At 40.5% G+C, this 27,576-nt stretch overlaps 1 protein-coding gene and 1 long non-coding RNA gene across 2 annotated transcripts; both read right to left on the reverse strand.

Moving 5' to 3' along the window:
• Window positions 1-14,717: 14,717 nt before the first annotated feature.
• LOC140224059 (uncharacterized) lies at window positions 14,718-17,681 on the reverse strand. The gene is made up of 2 exons (XR_011899297.1): window positions 17,176-17,681; window positions 14,718-15,508 (listed from the first exon to the last, which is right to left on the reverse strand). It is a non-coding gene; the product is annotated as an uncharacterized lncRNA (long non-coding RNA).
• A 6,618-nt stretch (window positions 17,682-24,299) lies between these two features.
• LOC140223905 (uncharacterized) lies at window positions 24,300-26,282 on the reverse strand. The gene has a single exon (XM_072296409.1). The coding sequence runs from the start codon at window positions 26,280-26,282 to the stop codon at window positions 24,300-24,302; it is 1,983 nt and encodes a 660-aa protein (XP_072152510.1).
• Between the last annotated feature and the right edge of the window lie 1,294 nt (window positions 26,283-27,576).

The following is a 27,576-nucleotide window of genomic DNA, read 5'->3' on the forward strand; positions in this document are numbered from 1 at the left end:
AGAAATTATTCACAAACCAATCTCATTTTCTTTTTAATTGATCAATTTGTTGATGTTGTTGTTTTTGTGTGACAGACATCGCAGGATTCCTGATCCTTAGGCCGGTTTCACACTATGCGGTTTTTCGTCCGGCAGCCCGAATCGGTGAGCAGGTAGAAAACCGGGTGGAGGAGATCCGAATGTCCAGCTACCTTTTCACACTTATTCGGCGCGCTAACCGATTTTCATACATTCCACGGAAAATATGATTTTCGCCGCATGCAGTCCATGCCGTTTTGGCCATGGGTCCACTTGCAGCTATCGCGAAATAGTGTTTGTACCGCAGATTGAAGAGACGTCGCCCTTATGAGGTGTGGATACATATTTTAAATGAATCGCATTTAGCAAAAAGGAACCAGCGCAAATACAGTGTTGTTAAAATGTTGCTTCTTTATACTTATCTAAAAAAGCTCCCAAAATGCAAGTAGTTTTTACATCCCACCAAATAATTGTTAATTTCAAAGGGAAATAATTGTGTAAGTTGTAATACCGTACAAACATTCATTATTTTCAAAAGAAAAAAATAATTTTACGGTTTCGAAAACACTGTAATCGAGGCGGTTCCTTTTTGCTAAATGCGATCCAAATGTTCAAAGGAATTTAATGGTGCTTTTGTCACATTATACCGCGAACTCCAGAAGGACGGAAAAAAGTTGTTTAGATAATTACTTATTTTTTCTTTATTAATTATTTATTAATTTCTTTCTTTTTAGATTAGTTTAATCTTTCGAAATTATTAATTTCTTGCTTTTTTTATTATTTATTTATTATTTCGATTGCCACCAGACTTTTTAAGCACCGAAAATAAAAATTGAAGGTTCTATTTTTTACTTGGAATGAGAGCCGCGAAGAGATTTGCAGCTGCACGTGCAATAAAGGTCAGTGCCAAACTAAAATACCTGGCTACCAGGTGAAGTCGAGAAGCCTTTGCGAAATTGCAGAATTTGGAATGTCTTGGAATGAGTTTGGAATGGAGCTTCAATTAGCATAGATGCATGGTGTAACCGCAGCTCACGCCAAAATATTAAAATGCCCCATTCCTTGAAGCCTCATCCTCTGGGCTCTTGCAGACGTGATATTGACTGTGTGCATTGCTCGATAATTTCGGCGGAATCCGGACGGGCCGCCGGGTTGAGTGTGAAAGGTTCCATTGGCCGCAATGCTCTTTCAACCCATCAGGCAACCGATTCGGGTCAAGGAGTGAGCCACTGACACACGGCACGCCGGCGTATGAAAAACCGGACCGGGAAAGTGTGAAAGGCTCCATTGGCCGCAATGCTCCGCGGCCCGGGTCACGATTTTCTACCTGCTCACCGATTCGGGCTGCCGGACGACAAACCGAATAGTGTGAAAGCGGCCTTATCCCTCAATATCGTTCGTTTGGGTGCACTCGTTTCGGCCTCCATGGCCAGCCAAGGCCGGCTGCCAGTCAGCTGATAATCGAGTTGTCTTAACTCTGGGTATAAAGGGACTCTACGAAAAACGTTCAATTTCTGTAATCTTTATTCCCGTTTGTGACATCCATGAGCCGAATTGTCTTGACTCTCAGTATAAAGGGACTCTATTGAATTCAAACTTGTCCCGATTTCGCCGCCAATCCTCTAGCCAATAGTATGGAACGCCGTTAGTGTCAAAACCCTTTTCTTGCGCGCGCGGAATTTTTTCTGGCGCGCGGAAAGAAAAAACCCGTTTTCGATGAAAATCTCTGAATTTCCGGATTCCGCGCCGGTTTTCGATATATTTGCGCCGTTTGTGTCAAAACTATTTTTTCCGGCGCGGCGCTCCAAATCTGTTCCGCGCGCGGAATTTTCGATATATCGATTCCTGCTCGCCGCCGGCGCGGCGCTCCGAAATCTGTTCCGCGCGCAGAATTTTCGATATATCGATTCCTGCTCGCCGACTGGTTTTTCCGGCGCTGCACCAGAAAATAATTCCGCGCGCCACTTTTTCGATATATCGATTTTTCTGCGCGCGGAGAATATTATCTCTCTTTTGAACGATTTCCATTATCGATCCTCTGCGTGCGATGTTTACTTTTTGCAGGCAAAGACCCCCTACGATGTGCAGGCAAGATGGCTGCGTCGCGCGACGGGAACTCAGGCATGGACCAATTTATTTTCTCTTTGGTCCATGACTCAGGGCAGTTCGAGCTTCGAGTACTCTCTTCCCAATACCTACTCTAACCCATCCTATCGTCCGCCGCCTCCCTACCCCACCGTAGGGATGTCGATACTCAGGGAAGTATCGATACTCGGTATCGATACTGGTATCGACTCTAAGCATCGATACCGGTATCGATCATCGAGCTGAAGTATGACACTGACGCTGAGTGTGTACTTATGAGGTATCGATACCATCGATACTATTTCTGAATTATGCCGTGATTTCTGAGTGTGCATTTGTCTGTCGGCCGTTAAATTCCGCCAGATTTACGCCTCTCTCTAAAAAGCCCTGTTCGCGTCCTTAGTCAACTATTTTGAGCCCTTAACTACAGTTATCGAACTGAGCTTTTACCATTTTTATTGAAGTACAATCATCTTGAGAAACTTGATTACTCCGTCGTTTGTCACAGTGCATCATGAAGATGAAATAGCGGGGAGAGAATTTTTTAAAAAAGAAAAAGAGGCCCTCTTCATGGCCAAATCAGATTAAGTATCGATACCGTCGATACTGGGGTCTTGGCATCGATACTGCATGGTATCGATATCGTGGAGTATCGATGCAGAGTATCGTTAAGTATCGATGCAGAGTATCGTTAAGTATCGATCGAAAGTATCGATACTTTGCAAGTATCGGATAAGTATCGACATCCCTACCCCACCGTCACCCTCAGCGCCATACCAGTGGGTGCATTATATTAATCCATTTTGTATTTCTTAGAATTAAAAATTGAAAATATTCATATTAATTTATTGATACTATCATATTTCCAATGTAAGTGTTATCTTTGTAGGTGATGTTATTTATTTACACTCCCACATTTCACCTCTTGATGCCTGATTGGTAAATTTTACCACTTTTTGGATTGTTATGTACTTTTGAAGGTTTAAGTTATCAAAAGTAGAAATGTGCACAGATATTGTTTTAGCAAATTTTTCAAGAAATGTGCTAAGTGCCTCGTATTTACCTATTAACAGGAAGTTTCCAGAAGTTGTACCATTGTGCCACAAAAAGAAATTGATAAATTTGTGCGAATGTTTAGTTAAAGTTTTAGCTTGATGGTTCATCTTTACATGGAAATATTTTTGGTACAATTATAATTTCCACAATGAAAGTCTGGCAACACAGCTAACTTAGCAAAATCCCTCATATTTCTTAGGAATTAAGTCAGATGTGAGGGTAATATTTATCCCCCCCCCCTCCTCCTCTCAACTAGTTCCCCCAATGCGCACAGAATGTACTAATAAGCAGCATAAAGCAGAGGGAAAGATACAGGTATAATTAATAGATAGGTATTCACAACATGGATGATTTCAAAATTTGACATCTTAAGCATGTTTGAGATAATATTAAGCACCGATAGTATTCTCCGGAGGAGGCTGCAGTGGGTGCTGCATGCATGTACACAGCCTGGCAAATACGTAAGTACAACTCTGCGTCTTTACCGACCAACTACACATCTTTTTTACCTAAAATTTAACTCTAAGTACTCTAAGTAACTTGTGTGTTTCTCCCACACGTAGATAGCCTCCTTTTATTTTTTAAATTTTTCCTGAGATCTACGCCTGATTCCAATAAGGAAGGAAGGATGCTATCTTAGTTTTTAGCTGCCATAGCTTTATCCTGAAAACATTTATACCTTGTGCTAGAGTACCTGTATAGCGAGAGTATGGACAGATCGCTTCATGGAGGGCTTAGGGCCCAAAAGTGCAGCCACCCTTCCAACCAACTTCCAACGCACAAAATTTCACTGCCAGTCTGCAGGTTCCAATTCTAACCAAGATGCCCAAGAATGTACATAAATGAGCGTTCTTCCGGAAAATTGAGTAAATTTATGCAAAAACGGAGTCAAACACGTGCTTAATAAACGACGGTTCGTAACAATAGTATTAGTAAATCTTTCTGGATAATTGAAATTCATAGGTTGGCTGCATTTCTGGGCCCTAACTTTATTCGCAGAAGCATCGGTGAAGGCCTGATGGATTTTCGGAGTTTCACATCTGTCCATACTCTCGCTATACAGGTACTCTACCTTGTGCGCATACAATCCTCAAACTCATCCCTTCATCTGGCATCCTCTGCCTATTTAGCAATAAGTAAATCCTCTAATCAAACATACATGGCTCAGATATAAATTAAAGCCCCCCTCCCCCCTGTATTATCCACCAAAATTCAAAATGTAAATACTTACGTTTAAGATTAATTTCAATGCCTCAGAACGCTGGGGCCCCCACACAAGCTTGTGATTTCTCCATAAATTCTAAAGATTCTCCATCCTCAATCCTTAAATAAATTATATCATAATAATTATGTCAATAATTATATTATATCCTTAAATTATATCAGAAAAATATCTTGCCAAAGTATTTTGAGAATTACCCTGGTTGACTTGGGTTGGACTCGTTTAGAAATTTAATCTCAATCAAAAATGTCAATTCCCTGAGCTGAGCAGTTTAATTTTTCTCCGCGAGTGAAATTTGTGCTTGGCGCCATTAGGAGCAAAGAGTAGGGGAGAGGAGAGAGCAACAGAGCAGAATCATGCGGAGTCCGAGCGAGCTGCACGCACGCTCCACCAGCTACTCCCGCTCTGTGATCGCCTGCACATCGTAGGGGGTCTTTGCCTGCAAAAACGCTCAATCCTCTGCGTGCCCCTGCCGTATGTGGGTCGTGTAAACAAACGCAGATTGATAACACAAATGATCCAAACAACTCGAAATCTCTTAATTTTAATTAATTTAAATCCATTTTCGACTTCAACCAAGCATTTGGCAATAATATTCATCGTATTTTACAACCTGGAGCCACGGCCTATCGGCTCATTTTAAGGTGCATTCTGAAAATCAGTTTTACAAGTCCAATGTCCAAACCCAGACTTTCTTCTTTCCCTTTTTTTTTAACCATTCTCTTTTCACTTTCGCCTCAAATCAAATGTTTTGCAGTTTTTTTATCTTAAGTAAGTGGTCCTGAATTCATTCAAGAGTTAGAAGTTCACGATTTATTTAGTATTATAGCCTTTTGACCTCTTAAGCTTTATCGATATGATCTCATGTAGTTCGAGGTTTCTTTGGCCCAAACCAAGTGATTACTTACACATCTGATGTGAGTCTCATGGCTCTTCAAATTCGCAGTGTAGAATTAAATCAGAGACTACAGTTACTTAATCCAGTTCTGCTCTCTTGTTCAATGTTTGTCATAAGTGTTTGTTCGTGTCTGTTCTTTATAAGTGACCACTGTAGTGCTTATACACAGTTATGCTATCGGTACAGGTATTATTTCTTGTTTTCTACAGTCAGGACTTTCTCTTAAGCGCAATAATTTACCAAAGAAATTCACCTAGTTGCGTAAATAATTTGGTGTATAGATATTCTGTTAATGTCTCCTTGCGGTGATGCAAAGTTTCTGAGATCTGTCATAAGTGGATTTTGCATTTAGACGGTCACTCTTGCCTGATAAAATTACTGCTCTAGCAGCTTCTAATTTATACTTTGATCTCTGATTCATCACTAAATGACACTCGTGCGGTGTCATTTATCTTTAATCAGTTCAAAGCTATTTCGACAATGAATCATCAAAGGTCCGATCGAACAAGGAATTTTCTGGTGAGTGCTGCGGCTGAACCGACATCACAACTCAACTTTCAAAAGCATCAACTTATAAAAATTTATGAGGAAGTGGTAATCGTAAGTGGAAATCATGGTAGTGCTCGCTTCTTTCTTAAGCAAATTGTGCGCTCAAAATTTCAAAATCTACTCACCTGCATGTATATTTGAAGAGGAATACGACATGATATGTAGCAGGCTACACTTCATCTATTAATAATAAGTAAATTTGTCTTCAGAGCATTCTTAGGAAACTTCCACAATTTTTAGTTTTGTTCCTGAGAGAAAATTTTGAGATGACTCTGCTGGTATTCCCAGTGTCTTTTCAGAAATTTTGTACTTCGTAGGTATCATCAAATATTTAAGTATCAACAGATATTGTACAAGATAGAAAATTTATTTGAGGATTCCTGCTAGTATGTTGTGTTTCCTGCAGCAACAAGGCTCATCACATTTCATGGAATGAAGTAATCAAAAACTACTTACTCACCTACAGCTTGGTCAGTTTCATGTCTTTCTAGAGTGAAGAAAATATTTTTTTCTCTCTATTTAAGAATTCAGGGTAAATCAAACCTGTCCAACAAAAATTTTAATAAAATGCCTTTGTTCAAAAACACCTAAGAATCATTTCAATTGTAAAGATGCCGACGATTCTGGTTAAAAGTCCGAAAGTCGGCTGATTTACTGAATTTCTCAGGTACAGACGGATGGAAGGATTTTGAAAAGACATAGAATTACATCCTCCCATAAGAATAAGTCAGGAACATGGTTAAGGTTATCTGGGGATGACATTTGTAACATTTCGTTGCATGATTTTATAATCGAAGAGAAACAGAAAGTCTGAAACTTTGTAAATCTACGTACATGGTTTTCTAGTTAGGCTATGACATCGATATGCTCGTTTTGTTATCAATTAATCTCCACAAAGGTAAGCATACCTACAAACACTGTTCCACAAGAGATACGAATGTAACTTGTGATACCTAAATGACTTTACAAATCTTACCTGTTAAACTACCAGCTACCTGATTATTGAAACTATGTCAGCCCGATATGAAAAGACATAGCCCTATCTTCTCCATGTAATATATCGGAATTTGTTGTCTTGTCGGGTTGCTCTAAGCCTTCAATAATCGGCCTGCTGATGAGTTGCAAAATATTTCCACTTCCAGACGAATGATCATGTCTTGGTTGATGCTTTCGATAGTAGAGTTGTGATGTCGGTTCAGCCGCAGCACTCACCAGAAAATTCCTTGTTCGATCGGACCTTTGATGATTCATTGTCGAAATAGCTTTGAACTGATTAAAGATAAATGACACCGCACGAGTGTCATTTAGTGATGAATCAGAGATCAAAGTATAAATTAGAAGCTGCTAGAGCAGTAATTTTATCAGGCAAGAGTGACCGTCTAAATGCAAAATCCACTTATGACAGATCTCAGAAACTTTGCATCACCGCAAGGAGACATTAACAGAATATCTATACACCAAATTATTTACGCAACTAGGTGAATTTCTTTGGTAAATTATTGCGCTTAAGAGAAAGTCCTGACTGTAGAAAACAAGAAATAATACCTGTACCGATAGCATAACTGTGTATAAGCACTACAGTGGTCACTTATAAAGAACAGACACGAACAAACACTTATGACAAACATTGAACAAGAGAGCAGAACTGGATTAAGTAACTGTAGTCTCTGATTTAATTCTACACTGCGAATTTGAAGAGCCATGAGACTCACATCAGATGTGTAAGTAATCACTTGGTTTGGGCCAAAGAAACCTCGAACTACATGAGATCATATCGATAAAGCTTAAGAGGTCAAAAGGCTATAATACTAAATAAATCATGAACTTCTAACTCTTGAATGAATTCAGGACCACTTACTTAAGATAAAAAAACTGCAAAACATTTGATTTGAGGCGAAAGTGAAAAGAGAATGGTTAAAAAAAAGGGAAAGAAGAAAGTCTGGGTTTGGACATTGGACTTGTAAAACTGATTTTCAGAATGCACCTTAAAATGAGCCGATAGGCCGTGGCTCCAGGTTGTAAAATACGATGAATATTATTGCCAAATGCTTGGTAGAAGTCGAAAACGGATTTAAATTAATTAAAATTAAGAGATTTCGAGTTGTTTGGATCATTTGTGTTATCAATCTGCGTTTGTTTACACGACCCACATTTGAGCGTTTACCAGGCGATCACAGAGCAGCAGCACGGACTCCGCAGGGGCATGGACCAAGAGAATAAATATTTATTTAATTAATAAATATAATTTATTCTCTTGGTCCATGGCAGGGGCACGCAGAGGATCGATAATGGAAATCGTTCAAAAGAGAGATATGAGCTACGTTTATGCGAGGCTCGAAACCGGGGTTTCACGAAACCCGAGTTTGTAATGCAAGTTTCCTCCGTCGGGTTTATGCGGGCGCTGTAACCCGACTTTCGCGGGAAATCAAACTTTCCGATTTTGGCGCTGTTTATGCGCATATTTTCGATTGAACTTCAATTTCATGTTGGCGCCATTTTCACAAGCTATACTTCATTTTTCCACTATGAATTGATTCAATAAATTATTAGGTATTACTCTTTTATCCTGTGTATGTTCAATTTTTCCACAATATATAAGCGGAGGCTTCATCTTCACTAGAAAAGCCTTTACTGACTTTCTGAGCAACAGTTGGAAAAATGACAGTAGATGTTTAATCATTTTACGTTCATCTTTAAAATTGAATGAATACCTAATCTCAACAACCCTCCAAATCATGCTCGAGCTTATATTCTGAGTTCAGAAAAGTTGCCATGGGTAATTTTTAGTCATGTTAAAAATAATTATGGCAGGCGCAGAAATTCATCATGTTGTTGATTGAGCTTCTAATGATCTTACAATAGGTACTTAGATATAGGCATTGAAAGTGTAGGAGTGCTAATCCAGTAAAGCACCGCACCTTCACTCCATGCTGTTGTAAAGATTGTATGTCTGCCATTATTGTGGTGAAACAAATAAAGAATCGGGATATACTTATGGGAATTCCTCCTTCAAGATATGATCAAAATAAGCAGATATTGATAGGTCAACAATGTATCGCTGAAGCAGAAGCGTCTAAATCCTCTTGAGGCAACGGACGGTGACAATCTCAACAAACTGGTGACGCTTCACAAATTTTGAATTTCCACATTCCCAGAGACACGCGCTGAAATCCTGTTTCTCACCCCTCTTTCCGACTGCTCTCCGAGTCCATGAGCAAGACAGGAAGAAAATAGGCAAGCTACCTACCACTGTTTGCCTACCTATGTGTGTTTTTCTTAAACTTGATTTTCAAAGGTGACTCATGTAAAGAGCAACTGAAAAACAAGATTTCAGAACCTGCCATTGCATTTCACTAACCTAAGACACCAACCCAACCTTACCATTGATATTCTTTCGCTTACACTGTATATTATTCTCCCACTGAGATTCGATATGAACTCAATTCAAAAATCCTTCTGAATTTAATTATTCAGGTAGATTGGAATCTGGAGCTCTCAGTCTATCTGTAAAGCGCATTTACTAACATTCACTGCTGTCACAAGATATTTTTGCACAGGCAGAGCCCCTTTCCACAGTTGATACATCTCTAACGCCAAAGCTCAATTATGACAAGTGGTTCAACGACCAAAAATTGTTACACGCCTCAATAATAACCTTATTCTTATCTCAAATTGAAAATCTTGGATCACAGAGCACTCACCGAAGAATCTCCTTCCTTCTGCATCAGTATGAGAAGAGTGACGATACTTAGGAGCAATAACTTTGAACTAGTTTCAATAAATGATGGCTTCAGAATTTGAGTCATCATTTACTAGAGATTGGATCAAAGAAATAAGTCAGCAGGTCACGGTTGTGGCTGGAGTCACACTTCCAGTAGGACAATCAGGAAATACGTACACGGATAACACACAAATTCAAGAGCTATACAGCTCTGATTGGATCAGATTTTAGATTTAATCGGTAGATTGAAATGAAAAAATTCGGTGCACTACTTAAAGGGAAGCAGGGTGCCTTATCTTGAAATCCTAGGCAAATCGTGCGGATGCAGTAAAAAAGTTCTCCGCAGATGATGAACTGGTGGGTAAGGCTATTACTCAATTGTAGCCTGTAAAGCTCTTTGCTTGCTTTGCTTCTGTAGTCATAAAATGTTGATTAGAGTTGCAAGAATAATCTGAAAAAGCAGTAATAAGCCTGGATTCCATCTGACACTAAACACCTTCACTAGAAAATAACGTCCTACGTTTAGCTAAATAAGGATAAGTAAGCCACATATAACTGAAGGAATCACGTGAAAGTGCTTAAGCAACAATTATAGTAAAATTATGATTGTAAAAAATGTTGAATAATGGCAAAGTTAAAGCTAAATCGTGGGATAAGGACCAGTTGTTTACGAACGGTATGATAATAAATCCGCCATATTGCCGATCGCGCAACTGAAAATCGCATTTGAAGTCGAATTTCAACTAATTTCAACCTCCGGTTCGTTTATGCGGAGTGCGAAAACCTAGTCTTTAGTGTAAAATAAGGTTTCAAACACAAATTTCGGAAACCTACATTTCGTTAGTTCCGTATCGTTTATGCCGTGATTTGAACCTTTGTTTCAAACTCAGGTTCCGATTGAAGTTAGGTTAAGAGGCTCGCATAAACATAGCTAATAATATTAGCTACGTTTATGCGAGGCTCGAAACCGGGGTTTCATGAAACCCGAGTTTGTAATGCAAGTTTCCTCCGTCGGGTTTATGCGGGCGCTGTAACCCGACTTTCGCGGGAAATCAAACTTTCCGATTTTGGCGCTGTTTATGCGCATATTATCGATTGAACTTGAATTTCATGTTGGCGCCATTTTCACAAGCTATACTTCATTTTTCCACTATGAATTGATTCAATAAATTATTAGGTATTACTCTTTTAACCTGTGTATGTTCAATTTTTCCACAATATATAAGCGGAGGCTTCATCTTCACTAGAAAAGCCTTTACTGACTTTCTGAGCAACAGTTGGAAAAATGACAGTAGATGTTTCATCATTTCACGTTCATCTTTAAAATTGAATGAATACCTAATCTCAACAACCCTCCAAATCATGCTCGAGCTTATATTCTGAGTTCAGAAAAGTTGCCATAGGTAATTTTTAGTGATGTTAAAAATAATTATGGCAGGCGCAGAAATTCATCATGTTGTTGATTGAGCTTCTAATGATCTTACAATAGGTACTTAGATATAGGCATTGAAAGTGTAGGAGTGCTAATCCAGTAAAGCACCGCACCTTCACTCCATGCTGTTGTAAAGATTGTGTGTCTGCCATTATTGTAGTGAAACAAATAAAGAATCGGGATATACTTATGGGAATTCCTCCTTCACGATATGATCAAAATAAGCAGATATTGATAGGTCAACAATGTATCGCTGAAGCAGAAGCGTCTAAATCCTCTTGAGGCAATGGACGGTGACAATCTCAACAAACTGGTGACGCTTCACAAATTCTGAATTTCCACATTCCCAGAGACACGCGCTGAAATCCTGTTTCTCGCACCCCTCTTTCCGACTGCTCTCCGAGTCCATGAGCAAGACAGGAAGAAAATAGGCAAGCTACCTACCACTGTTTGCCTACCTATGTGTGTTTTCCTTAAACTTGATTTTCAAAGGTGACTCATGTACTTAAAGAGCAACTGACAAACAAGATTTCAGAACCTGCCATTGCATTTCACTAATCTAAGACACAAACCCAACCTTACCATTGATATTCTTTCGCTTAGACTGTATATTATTCTCCTACTGAGATTCGATATGAACTCAATTCAAAAATCCTTCTGAATTTAATAATTCAGTTAGATTGGAATCTGGAGCTCTCAGTCTATCTGTAAAGCGCATTTACTAACATTCACTGCTGTCACAAGATATTTTTGCACAGGCAGAGCCACTTTCCACAGTTGATGCATCTCTAACGCCAAAACTCAATTATGACAAGTGGTTCAACGACCAAAAATTGTTACACGCCTCAATAAAAACCTTATTCTTATCTCAAATTGAAAATCTTAGATCACAGAGCACTCACCGAAGAATCTCCTTCCTTCTGCATCAGTATGAGAAGAGTGACGATACTTTGGAGCAATAACTTTGAACTAGTTTCAATAAATGATGGCTTCAGAATTTGAGTCATCATTTACAAGAGATTGGATCAAAGAAATAAGTCAGCAGGTCACGGTTGTGGCTGGAGTCACACTTCCAGTAGGACAACCAGGAAATAGATACACGGATAACACACAAATTCAAGAGCTATGCAGCTCTGACTGGATCAGATTTTAGATTTAATCGGTAGATTGAAATGAAAAAATTCGGTGCACTACTTAAAGGGAAGCATGGTGCCTTATCTTGAAATCTTAGGCAAATCGTTTGGATACAGTAAAAAAGTTCTCCGCAGATGATGAACTGGTAGGTAAGGCTATTACTCAATTGTAGCCTGTAAAGCTCTTTGCTTGCTTTGCTTCTGTAGTCATAAAATGTTGATTAGAGTTGCAAGAATTATCTGGAAAAGCAGTAATAAGCCTGGATTCCATCTGACACTAAACACCTTCACTAGAAAATAACGTCCTACGTTTAGCTAAATAAGGATAAGTAAGCCACATATAACTGAAGGAATCACGTGAAAGTGCTTAAGCAACAATTATAGTAAAATTATGATTGTAAAAAATGTTGAATAATGACAAAATTAACGCTAAATCGTGGGATAAGCACCAGTTGTTTACGAACGTTATGATAATAAATCCGCCATATTGCCGATCGCGCACCTGAAAATCGCATTTGAAGTCGAATTTCAACTAATTTCAACCTCCGGTTCGTTTATGCGGAGTGCGAAAACCTAGTCTTTAGTGTAAAATAAGGTTTCAAACACAAATTTCGGAAACCTACATTTCGTTAGTTCCGTATCGTTTATGCCGTGATTTGAACCTTGGTTTCAAACTCAGGTTTCGATTGAAGTTAGGTTAAGAGGCTCGCATAAACATAGCTATTCTCCGCGCGCAGAAAAATCGATATATCGAAAACGTGGCGCGCGGAACCCTTTTCGGGGGCAGGACATTACCTACAACGGCATTACCTCCAAAAATCCAACATGGTCGAGCGAGAGATCGAAACTTTGGCAATGTGCCCAAATCGATCGGTCGATGTTTTGAGATGTAAGGCTGTCTCGAATTTTACGATGTTGCCAAACCAAAAAGTAAGCATGAGATCTCTTTATAGGTGTTTCTCACTTTCTACCACTGTCGATGGTCTGGGTCTGTGAGATTGTGCGAGTTGTGGTGAGATAATCTGATAATCGCTCTCTCGAAACATGAGCATGAGCGTAAATTTAGAGTTAGAGGTTAGAATCCATTAAGTGAAATTGGTAGAAATGTATGTATTAAAAGGCATTGAATCACAGGATCAATTAGTTTCTCGTAGACTTTTCCCCTAATACTCGTGGATCGGGAGACTTGTAATTTAAGTAGTATTGGTGATGTGATTAGATTCGTGAAAAAGTGTAACCGCATTGCTTGCTTTTAACTAGCGCTTATGGTTTTGATGCAATGATTGTCATCAGTTAGTTTCCTCTACTACACGACCGCACCCTTATGAAGGCAGATGAAGAATAAAAGTGGTTACTTCAGTCGTTACTCTTTCTCTAAATTTTATGTTTTGGCGTCTCCGCTCCGAAATCACACGGCTGCCGTGTTCCCTAGCTATGCAGATCGCTTGCTAAGTCTGCCCCCTGTGGAAAGTCTAATCATACCTAAGTTCTCTCCGGTTGGAATTTCTCTACTTCAATGTACGCAAAATAATATTTTGCAGCTGAAGAACACAGCATCTCTCTTGCGGCTATGAAACAATCCAGTTTTCTCTCTGAGCTATTAGATTTCATGATGTGCTTGACTTGACTGTAGCTTGATCAGTTACCTAGTTCATCCAGGATGTCACCATGCTCTTCCACAACTCTTGTTGTTTAAACAATTAATGGGCTCCATTAATTAATGTTCGACAATGTTGTGGAAAAGCACGTCGATAGTCCGTCCAAGCATCGAAGGAGAAGTACATTTGTATGAAGGTTTGTCAAGTCTGGCTTAAAGTAAGTCATGTACCTACCAGCCTTTCACCTATCAGCACATCTTAGAGCGCAAGTTTTCTGACAAATAGACCAATTCTGCATTGTCAGAGGTCAGACAATGATCTACCTTTTTTAGAATCCTTTCAGATGTTCCAGTAAACTGTAAACATCAAGTAAACATAACCTCACTTTCTTCTTTTACTTTTACACAGAGATAGAAGAGATAGCAGCATAGAGTAAGAGTAGTTAGAGGTAAACTCTCCCGAATAGAACCCCTAAGAACTATACCATCATTGCAGCCTGATTAGAGGTTTTTTTGAAAGTTGATTTCTTACATACGGAAAAAAATCAGCGATTCTCGTAAAATTTGGGGGAAAAAATAGGAATAGTTGGTTAATAAATTAGGTATCGCTCGGCATATATAAGAGCTCCGCCGAGTGACGGAAAATTTCAAGGGGGATATTGTGGCATTTTCACGTAAAACTTATGAAACTTATGCGAATGAATGAGGCTGCTTATGAACCAACAAAAAAAATGAAAATTCAATTTTGAATTTTTTATGAGATAAACTTCGTTGGAAAAAAAAACATTGTTAGTTGAACTTGCAAATCGTCGGCGTGATTATTGTTACAGGCTGCGGAACCAACCCGTAAAAAGTACCTAAGTTTAAATGCATGGGAATATCCACCGAAAAAATTAAATTGCTCATTTAACAGTTTTTTACTTACAAACTGTCCGACTTGTTCCAAATGAGGAGCTTGGAGGACAAGACGCATAAATGCAGTTTTTGAAAAAATTAAGATATGGTATCACAGCAATGCCCCGCAGTTTATTGCCCCGTGAAACTCAGCCTGTTGCTGTTGCGCGGGGCAATGCAACTAAAAAATTAGTGCGGGGCAATGAAACCAAATTTTTGCAATCCCCCGCAGGAATGAAATAAAATTGTTTCACAGCCCCGCACCAAAAAATTTAGAGTTTCATTCCCCCGCAAATTAAATTGCTGATTTTTCATAAAGTTAGATTCTTTCAAAGTCATCATAAAATTCTGAACGACATTTTCCATTCCTTGGAGTTTCTACTCAACAGCCTGGTCTATTTCTTCTAAAAACTTCATGCAAGAAAAAAAAAGTTTGCAGCAACTCAACATTCACTGTGTCTAGTTCTCCTGAAGAGGTAAGATATTTCAATTCCAATCGTCCTATATTTTAAAAACACTTTCAGAATCGCACTTCACAGGATTCCCAACACTTCCAATTTCTTCCCTTTCAATTCATAGGAAAGTTAATAAGCTGATTCAAAGTTATTTCTGGTCTTTGTACTTTTGGAAGAAAGTAATAATAATAAAAAAAAATCCTACATGCTATTTCTTTGAAACAAATGCCTTCCAGGAGATTGCACTTTTATGATGCAGTGCATTGTTTTTCTGTCAATCTTTCAATAAATTTTAAGGTAGATTTTCAAGAACTTGATGATGTGATTTTGCTGCTAAATCTCTGTTAATAACTGATCTAATGCGGAAAAATCAGTTGAATCACAGAGTGCTAGTAGCTTTCATTTTTCCATGAGGATCCCAGCAAACCAAGCACTTCGTAAAGAAGTTCTAGAAAAAAAGAATAAAAAAACAGGCATTAGTGATTATTTCCTCATTGAACAAATAATTTTAAGAAATTGCAAAATAGCTTCCATCGTTTGAAATGTTTACACCTTGGCATGTTGGATACAGAATGAAGTGAGAGACCAAAAAAATAAACATCCATAACATTGAGAACTACAGATAGAGGGCATACATGAGGCAAAAATAAGTGACTGCTGGATTTTTAAGTCATGCTAAATAAAGAATAAATTTGTTGTTAAGTATGATAGGTAAATTTCTGTATTTGAATTTTTTCTTGCGTTTCTATTTTTAATATTCAATTCATTTTCCTAAATGAAAGTCCCGTCACAGAATTTTTCTACTTAAAATAATTGAAACCTAATGTTTGACAATTGACTGATAAGTACCACTGGTAAGCATAGTGAAAATTGAGAGCCCAACCTCAGCTTCTAGGAGCAATCCCTTCAGCTTTTTATGATCTTATCTGTGACTTAGTCAATATTTAAACCATGTAATTTATTGTCAGGAAAATCTCATTGTATCTACTACAATTGGATTCATGTAAACCTACATTTACTCGATCACACTCGAAGTATTTCGACAGTGTGAGTCGGCAATCACATAACTCGGTTTGCGACATCGCAGACTTCCTGTCATACTTTATTTTTTAAAAAGAACACTAGTCAAAGGCAATTCTTTAAAACTGCCGAGATTTTTCTTCTCAGTGGGAAGAAAATTCAGCATAAACTTCAAGGAATGATGTCCATTTGTTCTCCTTTCAAAAAATTTCATAGAGCCGGAGATTTCCAGACACCGCAAACAATATATGTGATTGCGGACTTACACCGTCGATTTGGGCTACTGAGCATTTTCAGGAACTTAATGAGAGATTCATTGAATGGAGGAGGGGTAGGGCATGAGCGTAGCAGTAGAGGTGATAGAGTTAGGGAGTGAGGGTTCAGGAAATTCACTCCAGATAATCTATAATTGAACCCAAAATTCGCAGATGGGCATTTTCCACACAATATTCATAATCATTTGAGGCTGAACGTTTGACAAAATTGGTAAATCACCAGATTATGGCGCGATGTGCCACAGATCTGTGCATCACGCTCAAGATCACCATAGTAATCTGGAAAATGCACTACAGTGTGTGCACCATGCACCAGGTATGATCACAAATTTCAGGTCTCTTTCATCTAGGTGAAATCTGCCACAGGCTGGTTAGAGTACTACTTTATGTTTACTGCCAACTGATTTTTAACTGTTATAAAAATAACTACCATCTAAACTTAAAAATCAATGTATGGTCAACTTAAGGTTGGACTTCTAAGCAGGTTGTACCAGCCATTACGCAGTTTCAAGCTTGCAAAAAAGCGTTTGAGCATGTGTTGGTGCAGCCACAGGCATTCTTTTTGGATTTCTGTTGAGGACTATTGTGGCATCAAGATGTATGCCACATTGCACCATAGCCTGTACAATTCCAGGGCTTGCAATAAGTTACAGAATCAGAACACTGTATCATCTAGTGGGGATCATGGTCTTTGCACTGCGCATAGGTACTTCGACTACTGCCAGAGGGAGTATCTACTTACAATGTGCAAAACATCAGATTCCTATTATTATGTTCATGTTGAACTTGAGATACTTGATTAAAAGGAATACTTGCTTACCATCAGAAACTGCATGAAATGCCCGTCTTTTCAGAAGAATTTCGAATTGACTTTGCGAAACTAGTTGCAGTTTCTAAGTGCACTTATCGATTCTTTCATAAGAATGAAGAAGCTTAGATTTCCTTCAAAGTGGGTATAAAATAAGGACCATAAACGAGGAAGAGTTGAAAAATTGATTTTAAATTATCACAACAAAAAAGTAATGCCCAGATAATTATAAACACTGAGTTTCGGGCCAGCCAGCATGAAGTTAGTATTTAGTAAGCTACGACATGAAAGAAATAGAAAGAAATAGTCTATTTCTTTCATGGCTACGAGTAACGCAGAGAGTTTTAGGTTATGTTGATGTTTTCTCGTTTCGCTGTTGCCATATGGTAATTCCTGTAAAAGCTCTTTGAGAGGTAATAAGTCAACTTTAGACATAACTAATGTAAATTTAACTTTATTACTGACATGTCTCACTGTAATCGCAGTAAGTACATGCCATTTGTGTTGAAATTACAAAATCTATCTGCACCCAATAAAGCTTCTTTTATTTGGTCCATGCCACTACCTCCAATTTGGCTCCACTGTTATTTTTGCTTTCCCAACCTTCCAAATCAGATGTGCACCATACGATTTGCCGAGCTCATCAGCTCATCACTTAATTCTACAAAGAAACAACAAGTTTATGCCAAAAATCTTCAGCTGATTAATAAAAGTCGATCTTAGTAAGCCCTTAGTCGTAGATAAAGTGAAAATTTAGAGATTCAATGGATGTAATATTTTAATGAGGTTGGCTACACTGAGATCGCGGGGATTTTTTTAGCGGGAAATCCTCTGATACTTAAATTCTCGCAATGAACATTTTCAATTTTATCTGACGAACGGGGGTGTTTTAATTGTTTAAAAGCCCATCCGGGTCGACGAATATGCACTATTTTTCACGAGGAATCGGAAAAAAACACTTTTAAAGGCGATAAATCATTAGTAAGGAAGAAAAAACAAGCCGAGCGCAAAAAATTTACGCATCTGAACACAGCTTGCTTTCTTTAGTTCTTATTCAGCACTTATTTGGTGATGCGGATTTTTATTTTTTGGTGCACGTGTTTTTTTTGGAGGGGGTGGGAGGGGGTTAACATTTAAAAAAAAAACCCAAGTACAGTGTATTTCCGTATAGTTCATTGCAGTAAGGGAGAATTCTTATTGAAGAAAAATGAGTCACGGTGCTGGGGGGGGGGGGGGGGTCAGCATTTTCAAATATCGTTTTTTCGGTCCATACGGTTAGAATTGGCATAAAAGGGGCTTATTGCGCATACTGGAAGATCAAATCTGTCTAACATCATTTCAAAATGGCGGCCGATTAAAGTTTTGAAACTATCCAGTTTCAAGGACAGACATTCTCAATTTATTAAGTTTAGTATGAGAATTTCCGGGATCTTTGAAATTATTTTTATTTTTTTGAGGGGGGGGGGGGGATAAATATCGATCATTTCCCGCACTACTCGCTATCTCTCCCCCCCCCCCCCCATCGGAAGGGGGAATATTTTTGAAATAACTCTATTTGAGCGCATCTCTATAGGTATCCGTGGCGCTAATCTTCCTACAATTTTTATACCAAGTTACCCAATTTTATGCAGTTACAGGTTAAAATACTTTCAAATTGTTGCATTTAACAAGTTATTCGTGCATCAAAGAAGGTGTTTTTACACCATCCAGAATTTCTGGGGGGGGGGGGGGGCAAATGAGACCATTTCAAATTCTGGGGGGGGGGCGGCCCCCCTTCGCACGCCTCTGTTACAGAGATTTTGGACTTAATCGATGCGATGTATCGCATGATCGCATGCCAGTTCGACCACGTCATGATAAAAACTCATGAAGTTTAACATCTCTGCGACCAACGCCCAAAACCGCAGAGGGACGTAACGTCACCGTTTTTTTACCGGCTGATGAGAGCAGAGAGCAGGGGAATATATTTTGCTGTCGACGGACTGATATCGACCAACTGCCACAATCTCGGCATTTCCATCCGATCATTCATGTTCTGTAGTATCGTTGAACATTTATTAAGAGAGTCCAAATGTCGCTTCATTTCATTGATATCCTTCATATATGGGCTGGGCCATTATCGGTCCGAGAAAATCAAACTAAAGATCAACAAAGCGACTCACACAAGAAAAGCAACACAGTTCGGGGTCGTTTCGGCAGAGTTATGTGGACTAAAGGGGTCAGTCGAGAAAACTATTTGTTTTGAACAATGTATCGCCTTCAATTTTCATTGCGATTAATCCACCGTACAACTGGCTTGTTGAGAAGAACGGGCATTTGCTGATTGGTTTCGCGCCTTCATTTCGTTTAACAAGCAACACATCATAAACCACAGACTGGCAACATTGTATGAGTTTCAGCGCTCTCTGTCGGCTTTTGGCCGCAACCCCTCTTGGGTCACATTGCCACAATCGATTCGATATATCGCAGGGGAGTCTTGTGGAGGTAATGCCGTTGGTGGTAATGCAGTATTCCCATTATTTTCTGGTGCAGCGCCGGAAAAAACAGTCGGCGAGCAGGAATCGATATATCGAAAATTCCGCGCGCGGAACAGATTTGGAGCGCTGCGCCGGAAAAAATAGTTTTGACACAAACGGCGCAAATATATCGAAAACCGGCGCGGAATCCGGAAATTCAGAGATTTTCATCGAAAACGGGTTTTTTCTTTCCGCGCGCCGAAAAAAAATTCCGCGCGCCAGAAAAAATTCCGCGCGCGCAAGAAAAGGGTTTTGACACTAACGGCGTTCCATACCAATAGTAGAGGTGATTGAAAAGAAGCTCTAGAAGCTTCATTTTTTGCTTTTAGTGCTCCATCTTTATGTCTTTGATAACGATACAATCTCAGCCGTTTGATGTATCGAATACGATCTATAGAAGGGACACTCGCGCATAGAATAAAGAGACTAACGTCAACAGAAGCGAAAGCCACCGCCATTTTCGTGTCAACGAAGCATAACGAGCAAAGACATTGGAGGAGGCTGTTTCAATAAGTACTGTTCACGCAAGGCGGATAAAGAATGGTGGTCGCATTTCGTACCCTCTGGACGTCACACGGTATCGGGTACATGGGCTGGCCTAGAGTCCCTTTATACTGAGAGTCAAGACAATTTGAATCCATTTCTGATTGGTTCCCGTATTTTAGGCCTTCACAGTGTCACAAACGGGAATAAAGATTACATTTTCACCAATTGCAAAGATTATAATCTGGAATGGACCAGGGAATTACGGGTTCGGCAAGGAACAAACGGGATGAGAGGAGGAACGGAGAAAGGCATTTGAGAATGGGCCGATCAAAGATTACGAAAAACGTTCAATTTCTGTAATCTTTATTCCCGTTTGTGACATCCATGAGCCGACTTGTCTTGACTCTCAGTATAAAGGGACTCTAGGCTGGCCGAGGCCGGGGGGGCCGACTCAACCTCGGATTGCACGGCATAACCCGTACCCTCCTGACGTCACAACGCTTCAAGATGGCAGCCAAAATCGAAATGCAACCACCATTCTTTATCCGCCTTGCTGTTTACGTTTGCGGTAGAGTCCCTTTATACCCAGAGTAACGACAACTCGATTATCAGCTGACTGGCAGCCGACCTTGGCTGGCCATGGAGGCCGAAACTAGTGCACTCAAACGAACGATATTGAGGGATAAGGATCAGGAATCCTGCGATGTCTGTCACACAAAAACAACAACATCAACAAATTGATCAATTAAAACGAAAATTAGATTGGTTTGTGAATAATTTCTTAATCTATTTTCATTTTAGACCGATGGAAATAACAATTTACTCTTGATAAACCACAATTAGGTAATATTTTCATTATTCTTGTTCACATTCGAGGTACCGCCATCTTGGTGCACTAGTTTCGGCCTCCATGAGCGAGAACCAATCAGAATTGGATTTTTTTTTAGGCCACTTTCAGCCCAATCCTGGCCCAACCAAAAGTGAGTTGTCGTAACTCTGGGTATAAAGGGACTCTAGTTTGCGGTAGGTCGACGTAGGTAGTAGAGTCATGGACCAAGAGAATAAATAAGGACCAAAGACATAAAGACGGAGCGCTCGTATCTAAAAGCACGGGGAAAAAGTGAAGCTAGGTTCGGCGCTGCGCGCTTGTGTGAGTGTGTAAATGAGCGCGGGAATCCATGGCGGCAAACGGAAATTTGATTTGAACTTGTCCTCTTGATTTTTCCTTATTTCTTCTTCGAAACGTGTTTTAAATGCTTAAAACGATTATATTAAGAAAGTTCGGTCTGCGTCCTAATATATTACACCTATTTTTGCTCGGTAACAGGCAGTAATCTCAGATAAAGTTAGTTTTTCTTCTGCTTATGGTGGTTCTGCAGGTTCAAACAGGCCGTTACAGTTCTAGATCTACGTTACTCCCAAATGAAATCAGTCGGTCGACGACGGACCGAAACTAACCTAAAGTTAATAAAATATGAGTGTGTACCTGAATTTGGGCAAAAATCAACCTAAAATACTTTGTTTCCGCAATTTTATTTATTAGTTCCCGCCCTACATTTGAATTCAAACTTGTCCCGATTTCGCCGCCAATCCTCTAGCCAATAGTAGAGGTGATTGAAAAGAAGCTCTAGAAGCTTCATTTTTTGCTTTTAGTGCTCCGTCTTTATGTCTTTGATAAGGACCCCCAACTCTGGTTAGCGCTGACATCAGCGCTCCCTGGCAGAGGGTGTAGTGAACTAAACCGATGATTGGGTCTTCCTGTTTATATTTCCATGCACCACCTATTCAGGCTTATCACTCAGTAGTGCTCATAGAAGTTTCTAGATCCTCGTAACCTCGTGGTCGCCCTGCAGTTTTGAAGAGTTTAGTGTGAAAAGTTTCCCATTTTCATTTCGATCTTCGTCAGTCTTCGGGTACATAAACTGGTATTAATGTGAAGTGTTATTTCTAACCGTTTTACTCAGCAGCAACTGCTGTTGAGAAAGCCAAAGGAAGTGTGTATGTAGTGTGCAGCAGGAATCAGGATTGTACTTTTAGCCGAAGGCGCCTCTCTGTTAAGTGAAATCTTTTTAGTGAGAAATAGTGTTGTACTGATAAAAATCAACTGAGTGTCACAAAATCAAAGATACTTGACTTCAAGCATTACCTTTAATTTGATTATTAGCAAGTCTCTTTGATTCTGCGTCAAAAGTCAACTGAATACATATATTGTAGATTGTTGTTAAAATACCAATAAAAAAAAAAAAAAAAAAAAAAAAAAAAAAAAGAAGTTGACTGAATCATCTTTGCTCGTGTTTTGATAAGATACTTCAAATCAAAGTCTTTCGCATTGACCTCTGCAGAAGGTATGTATCTAAGCAATTTCATTAGTTTGCGAAAGTAAAATGTATTAAAGTATCTACACAAATAAATAAATCATAGATAAACAAAGAACATTGCATGGAATAACATACAATAGAGGTACGATCGTGGACCGCTGTGGCGTTAGTTCACCGCACCCTCTGCCAGGTTCGCTGCGAGCGCGCGTTAACGGTTTTTAACACAGGTTAGCATAGGGAGTTGGGAGTCCTTATTTATTCTCTTGGTCCATGGTAGAGTCCCTTTATACCCAGAGTTAAGACAACTCGATTATCAGCTGACTGGCAGCCGGCCTTGGCTAGAGTCCCTTTATACTGACAGTCAAGACAATTCGGCTCATGGATGTCACAAACGGGAATAAAGATTACAGAAATTGAACGTTTTTCGTAATCTTTGATCGGCCCATTCTCAAATGCCTTTCTCCGTTCCTCCTCTCATTCCGTTTGTTCCTTGCCGAACCCGTAATTCCCTGGTCCATTCCAGATTATAATCTTTGCAATTGGTGAAAATGTAATCTTTATTCCCGTTTGTGACACTAAGGGAGGCCTAAAATACGGGAACCAATCAGAAATGGATTCAAATTGTCTTGACTCTCAGTATAAAGGGACTCTAGCCTTGGCTGGCCATGGAGGCCGAAACGAGTGCACCCAAACGAACGATATTGAGGGATAAGGATCAGGAATCCTGCGATGTCTGTCACACAAAAACAACAACATCAACAAATTGATCAATTAAAAAGAAAATGGGACTGGTTTGTGGATAATTTCTTAATCTATTTTCATTTTAGACCGATGGAAATAACAATTTACTCTTGATAAACCACAATTAGGTAATATTTTCATTATTCTTGTTCACATTCGAGGTACCGCCATCTTGGTGCACTCGTTTCGGCCTCCATGAGCGAGAACCAATCAGAATTGGATTTTTTTTAGGCTACTTTCAGCCCAACCAAAAGTGAGTTGTCTTAACTCTGGGTATAAAGGGACTCTAGTGGGTAGAGTCCCTTTATACCCAGAGTTAAGACAACTCACTTTTGGTTGGGCCAGGGTTGGGCTGAAAGTGGCCTAAAAAAAATCCAATCTGATTGGTTCTCGCTCATGGAGGCCGAAACGAGTGCACCAAGATGGCGGTACCTCGTATGTGAACAAGAATAATGAAAATATTACCTTTAGGGGGTAGTAGGATTCTTTATAGTCAAGAAATTTGTTTTGCTCCAAATATGAAAGCTACGTCTTCCTTTATCCGTAAAATTTATTTTGGTGTTCAACCGGTACGGCTGTGCGCTGTGTGTTCAACCAAAATTTAAGAAAAAAAATTCAAAATTATGTTTTTGCTGTTTTACTCAACTTTCTGGGCATTTCTAAAGTTCCCTTTCACAGTTTACCACGTGCATACAAATGAACTTAAGGAGATTCATAAGTTTCAAGGGTTTAATCTTGAATTCTGCGTGTTAAGTAAATGAAATTTCACGAAATTTCATGGAATTTCACTATGAAATTTCTTTTTATAATCTTTCATGAAATTTCTTAACTCTGATGAAGTCGTACCGTCCATTTGCCGCGTATGTCTTCGCAGTCGTACTCTCGATGCTGTCAAATCTACGCGTTTTGACGACTTTCTAAAATTCCATTTGTCCATACCTGTAGTAGAGTGTACCTTGATGCCGTCCCGACAAACACAAAATTTCAACAATCAGGATGCTGGTGTTGCTAGTGCAAACATGAGTGATGGCAGGTAAAATATTGTGTTCATCCATATCGTTGGATAGACTGATTGTTAGAAAAAAACTCTTCTTTCCATGTGTCTAGCTAAGTGTAGTCGTGAAATTGGTGTAACAGAGGAGGGAGCTTCACTCCTCCTCCTCCCTGGTTGTGATTCACTCCACTCCGGATGTACCGGAGCTATCCACCCACATGGATCATAGATGGCTGCAATCTGCGAGAGAACACCTCGTTTGGTGTGAAGATGAGGACGAGGATTCGTGAGATAGGTAAAGCAATCCTTGGTTGAAATCCAGTCCAAACCAAGGATAGAGTGTCTTGGGTTATCCGGATCGTCGAGTTTGGGCGGCGCCAAATCTTCAACTGGATAGCTAGAGAGGATTTTAGCGTTCGAAGTGAATTTCCTGGGTACGAATCCTCCCAACCGTAAGAGTTCGATTATTTCGTCCAGACGCTGTTTGGCTAGAGGTGCACTCTTATCGCCTCCTAAGATATCGTCAACAAATACGGTTTTACGCAGAACTTCAGCTGCTCTGGGATAAAGATGACCGTACTCATCCGCTAAGCGTAGAAGAGTCCGAATAGACAGGAATGGTGATGACGAAACACCGAAGGTCACAGTGTTGAGCGAGTAAATCTTGAGCGGCTCATCTGGGGATTTCCTCCATAAGATTAACTGGTACTTTCTGTCGTCAGGATGCAAATCCACCTGTAAAAACATTTGCTTTATGTCGGCGGTGAAAACTACGGCGTGTCTTCGGAAGTCCAACAGAATGTCTCGGATGTCCTTCTGCAGAGGAACTCCAGGGAGCAGGATGTCGTTTAAGGATACACCATTGGATGACGGCGCTGAAGCATTAAAGACGACACGTAAGCGAGTGGTGGTCGAATCGCGGAGAACACCATGACGAGGGAGGTAATATCCAGTGGCTGCCTCTTGTGAGTGAGGATCAACCTCTGACATGTACCCATTTGCGAGGTACTCTTCCATAAAGCTGACGTACTGCGCGTGAAAGTTTGGATCCTTGGCGAAGCGGCGATCTAAGGACGCAAACTGACTTTGAGCTTGGGTTCGGGAGGAGCCCAACTCTGCAGGATTCGGTTTAAAAGGCAACCGAACCATATAGCGCCAATTCGACTGCTGGACGGTAGTTTCAGTATAGATTTTTTCGGCGAGTTCTTCGTCGGCGGATAGGCGTTTGGAAGTAGGAACCTCTTCGAGTTCCCAGAATCGTTCCAATTTGTCGCAGAAGCTGCTATGTGTCAGGAGTGCAACGGCGGCGGAGCTCTCGCGGTTTGCGGGTTCGCAGCTTGTGGGTCCTATAAGAATTACACCGAAGATAGTGTTCAGGCCCATAGGAGCAGATGGTCCGAAACTGAAGTTCTGACCATTGAGGATGCGAGGAAAGAGATCGGCACCCAAAAGCCCGTCCACCTCACCCGGATCTGCAAAGGAGTCATCAGCAAGCGGAACTTTGGAGACAGCAACGCGTACTTCCTTAGATAAGGGGAGTGAGGGTACTGAGCCGGTAATTCGCTTAACCACGTAGACTGGGTGGCCATAAAATGCGACTTTTCGATCTCTAGCATGAACGTTAATCTTCACCACTCCATCCACCGGAACTGCAGTTTGACCTAGGCCTGTGACGGAGGAAGCGCACTTCGTTGGTTTGAGGCGCAAATGCTGCGCGCAGCGCGAAGTGAAGTAGGAGTCTGAGGCCCCAGAATCGATGATGAATCTCACCATAAGGGTTTCTCTCGTGAGAGGCGATGAAATGATGAATTTGGCGGTAGTAATAACGTTTGTTACGCTACTCGACTGGCCAGTGCAGGCAAGAGATTGATTTTCTCCTGTTTTAGCTTCAAAGGAAGAAGGAGGAACCGGGGATGCGTGCGCTTCGTGCAGGAGTGTGTGATGCCCTGCATGACACTTGAAACACCTCTTGTCAGACAGGCACGAATCCTTTGTATGTTTCCCCAAACAATTCTGGCACCTTTTCTGCTCAGCGGCACTCCTCTGCCTTTCGGCTGGCGACATTTTGTTGAAGTCTTCTCAATTGAATACTGAATGCGGCGTGTCGCACCAGGGGCAAAGTAAAAATGTGGGCCAGGGCTTGGACCCTCTGCCCGCTGCTGTCGATGACGATGGAGAAATTTTCGTTGGACTTTGAGAGGATGACGGCGCCGCGGCTTTAAGAGTCTGCTTAGAATCTGCAGGCTTCTTTTTGCTGCTGACGTCAGGTTTTTTAGGAGATGGCGAAGACTTTGGTTTATCTCCAGCCACGACCAAAGCATTCGAAGTTTTCTCTTGCTTCTTCTTCTGCTGAGGAGGAGAGTCGAAAATGAGTGAGCACTCAGCTTTGAGGAAGTTAATCATTTCCTCCAGAGCGGGATAGTTCGTCGGTTCTTCTCGGAAGTCATCCAAACGTCGGCGGAAGTAGTTTGATAACTTTTCGTGCAGGACCGTGACCAGCATGGGTCCATACATGGTGTCTGGAATCCCCAGAGCGGCCAACGCATGCATATGCTGTTGCACCTCTGTTAAGAACGGCGGCAATCCATTGCTGTCCTTTACGGCGGGTAAATCGAGCAGGCCCTGAAAATTATGAAAAATGTGGCGCTTTTCTGTCTGATACCTCTCGACCAGCAGAAAATACGCCACCTCATAATTGGCATCCGTGAGTGGCAGCGATTGTACCAGGTTCAATGGTTCACCTGTGAGGAGAGTGAGCAGGTAAGAAAATTTGGTTGCAGGCGTAATTGTCTGATCCTCATGAATGTTCGCATTGAATAGATTGATGAACGGATGCCAGCCGTCTAGATCTCCGTTGAACTTGGGAATACTTAATTTTGGCAGGGATACTAGCTTTTTAGCGGCGGGTTTCTCGGCGGGAGTCGAAGCGGCTGGGAAGTCAAAGGCCAAGTAGTTGAGTAGGGCCATTTCCACCATTTCGTCAAAGGCCTTTTGCGGCGCGTCCGTGTCCACTTGGGCGTTTGGCTGAAGTTTTAGATTCAGAGCAAGAATGTCTTCTTGCACCTGATCATACTCTCGTTGAATGCTGATGAGCCGATTTTGATGACCTTTGTACCGGTGATGATTCTTCGCGGTGACATCGGTTGATGATTTAAACAGCTTGTTGGCAGCGGCAAACCACCTCTCCCTCTTGGCAATAAGCAATTCCCGTCGATCCATGAGGTTTTGCGAGGCATCGGCTCCATCATTCTCGTGGTCAGACGCAGGCATTTTTGGGCGTAATGATATTCGAGAAGAGCAAAAGCAGCAAAAAAATTCTCAACAGAGGGATATTAAGAAGGTTAAGAATGGCAGCTGA

This window comes from Bemisia tabaci, chromosome 2, assembly GCF_918797505.1.
Source record: "Bemisia tabaci chromosome 2, PGI_BMITA_v3".
NCBI classification, from domain to species: domain Eukaryota; kingdom Metazoa; phylum Arthropoda; class Insecta; order Hemiptera; family Aleyrodidae; genus Bemisia; species Bemisia tabaci.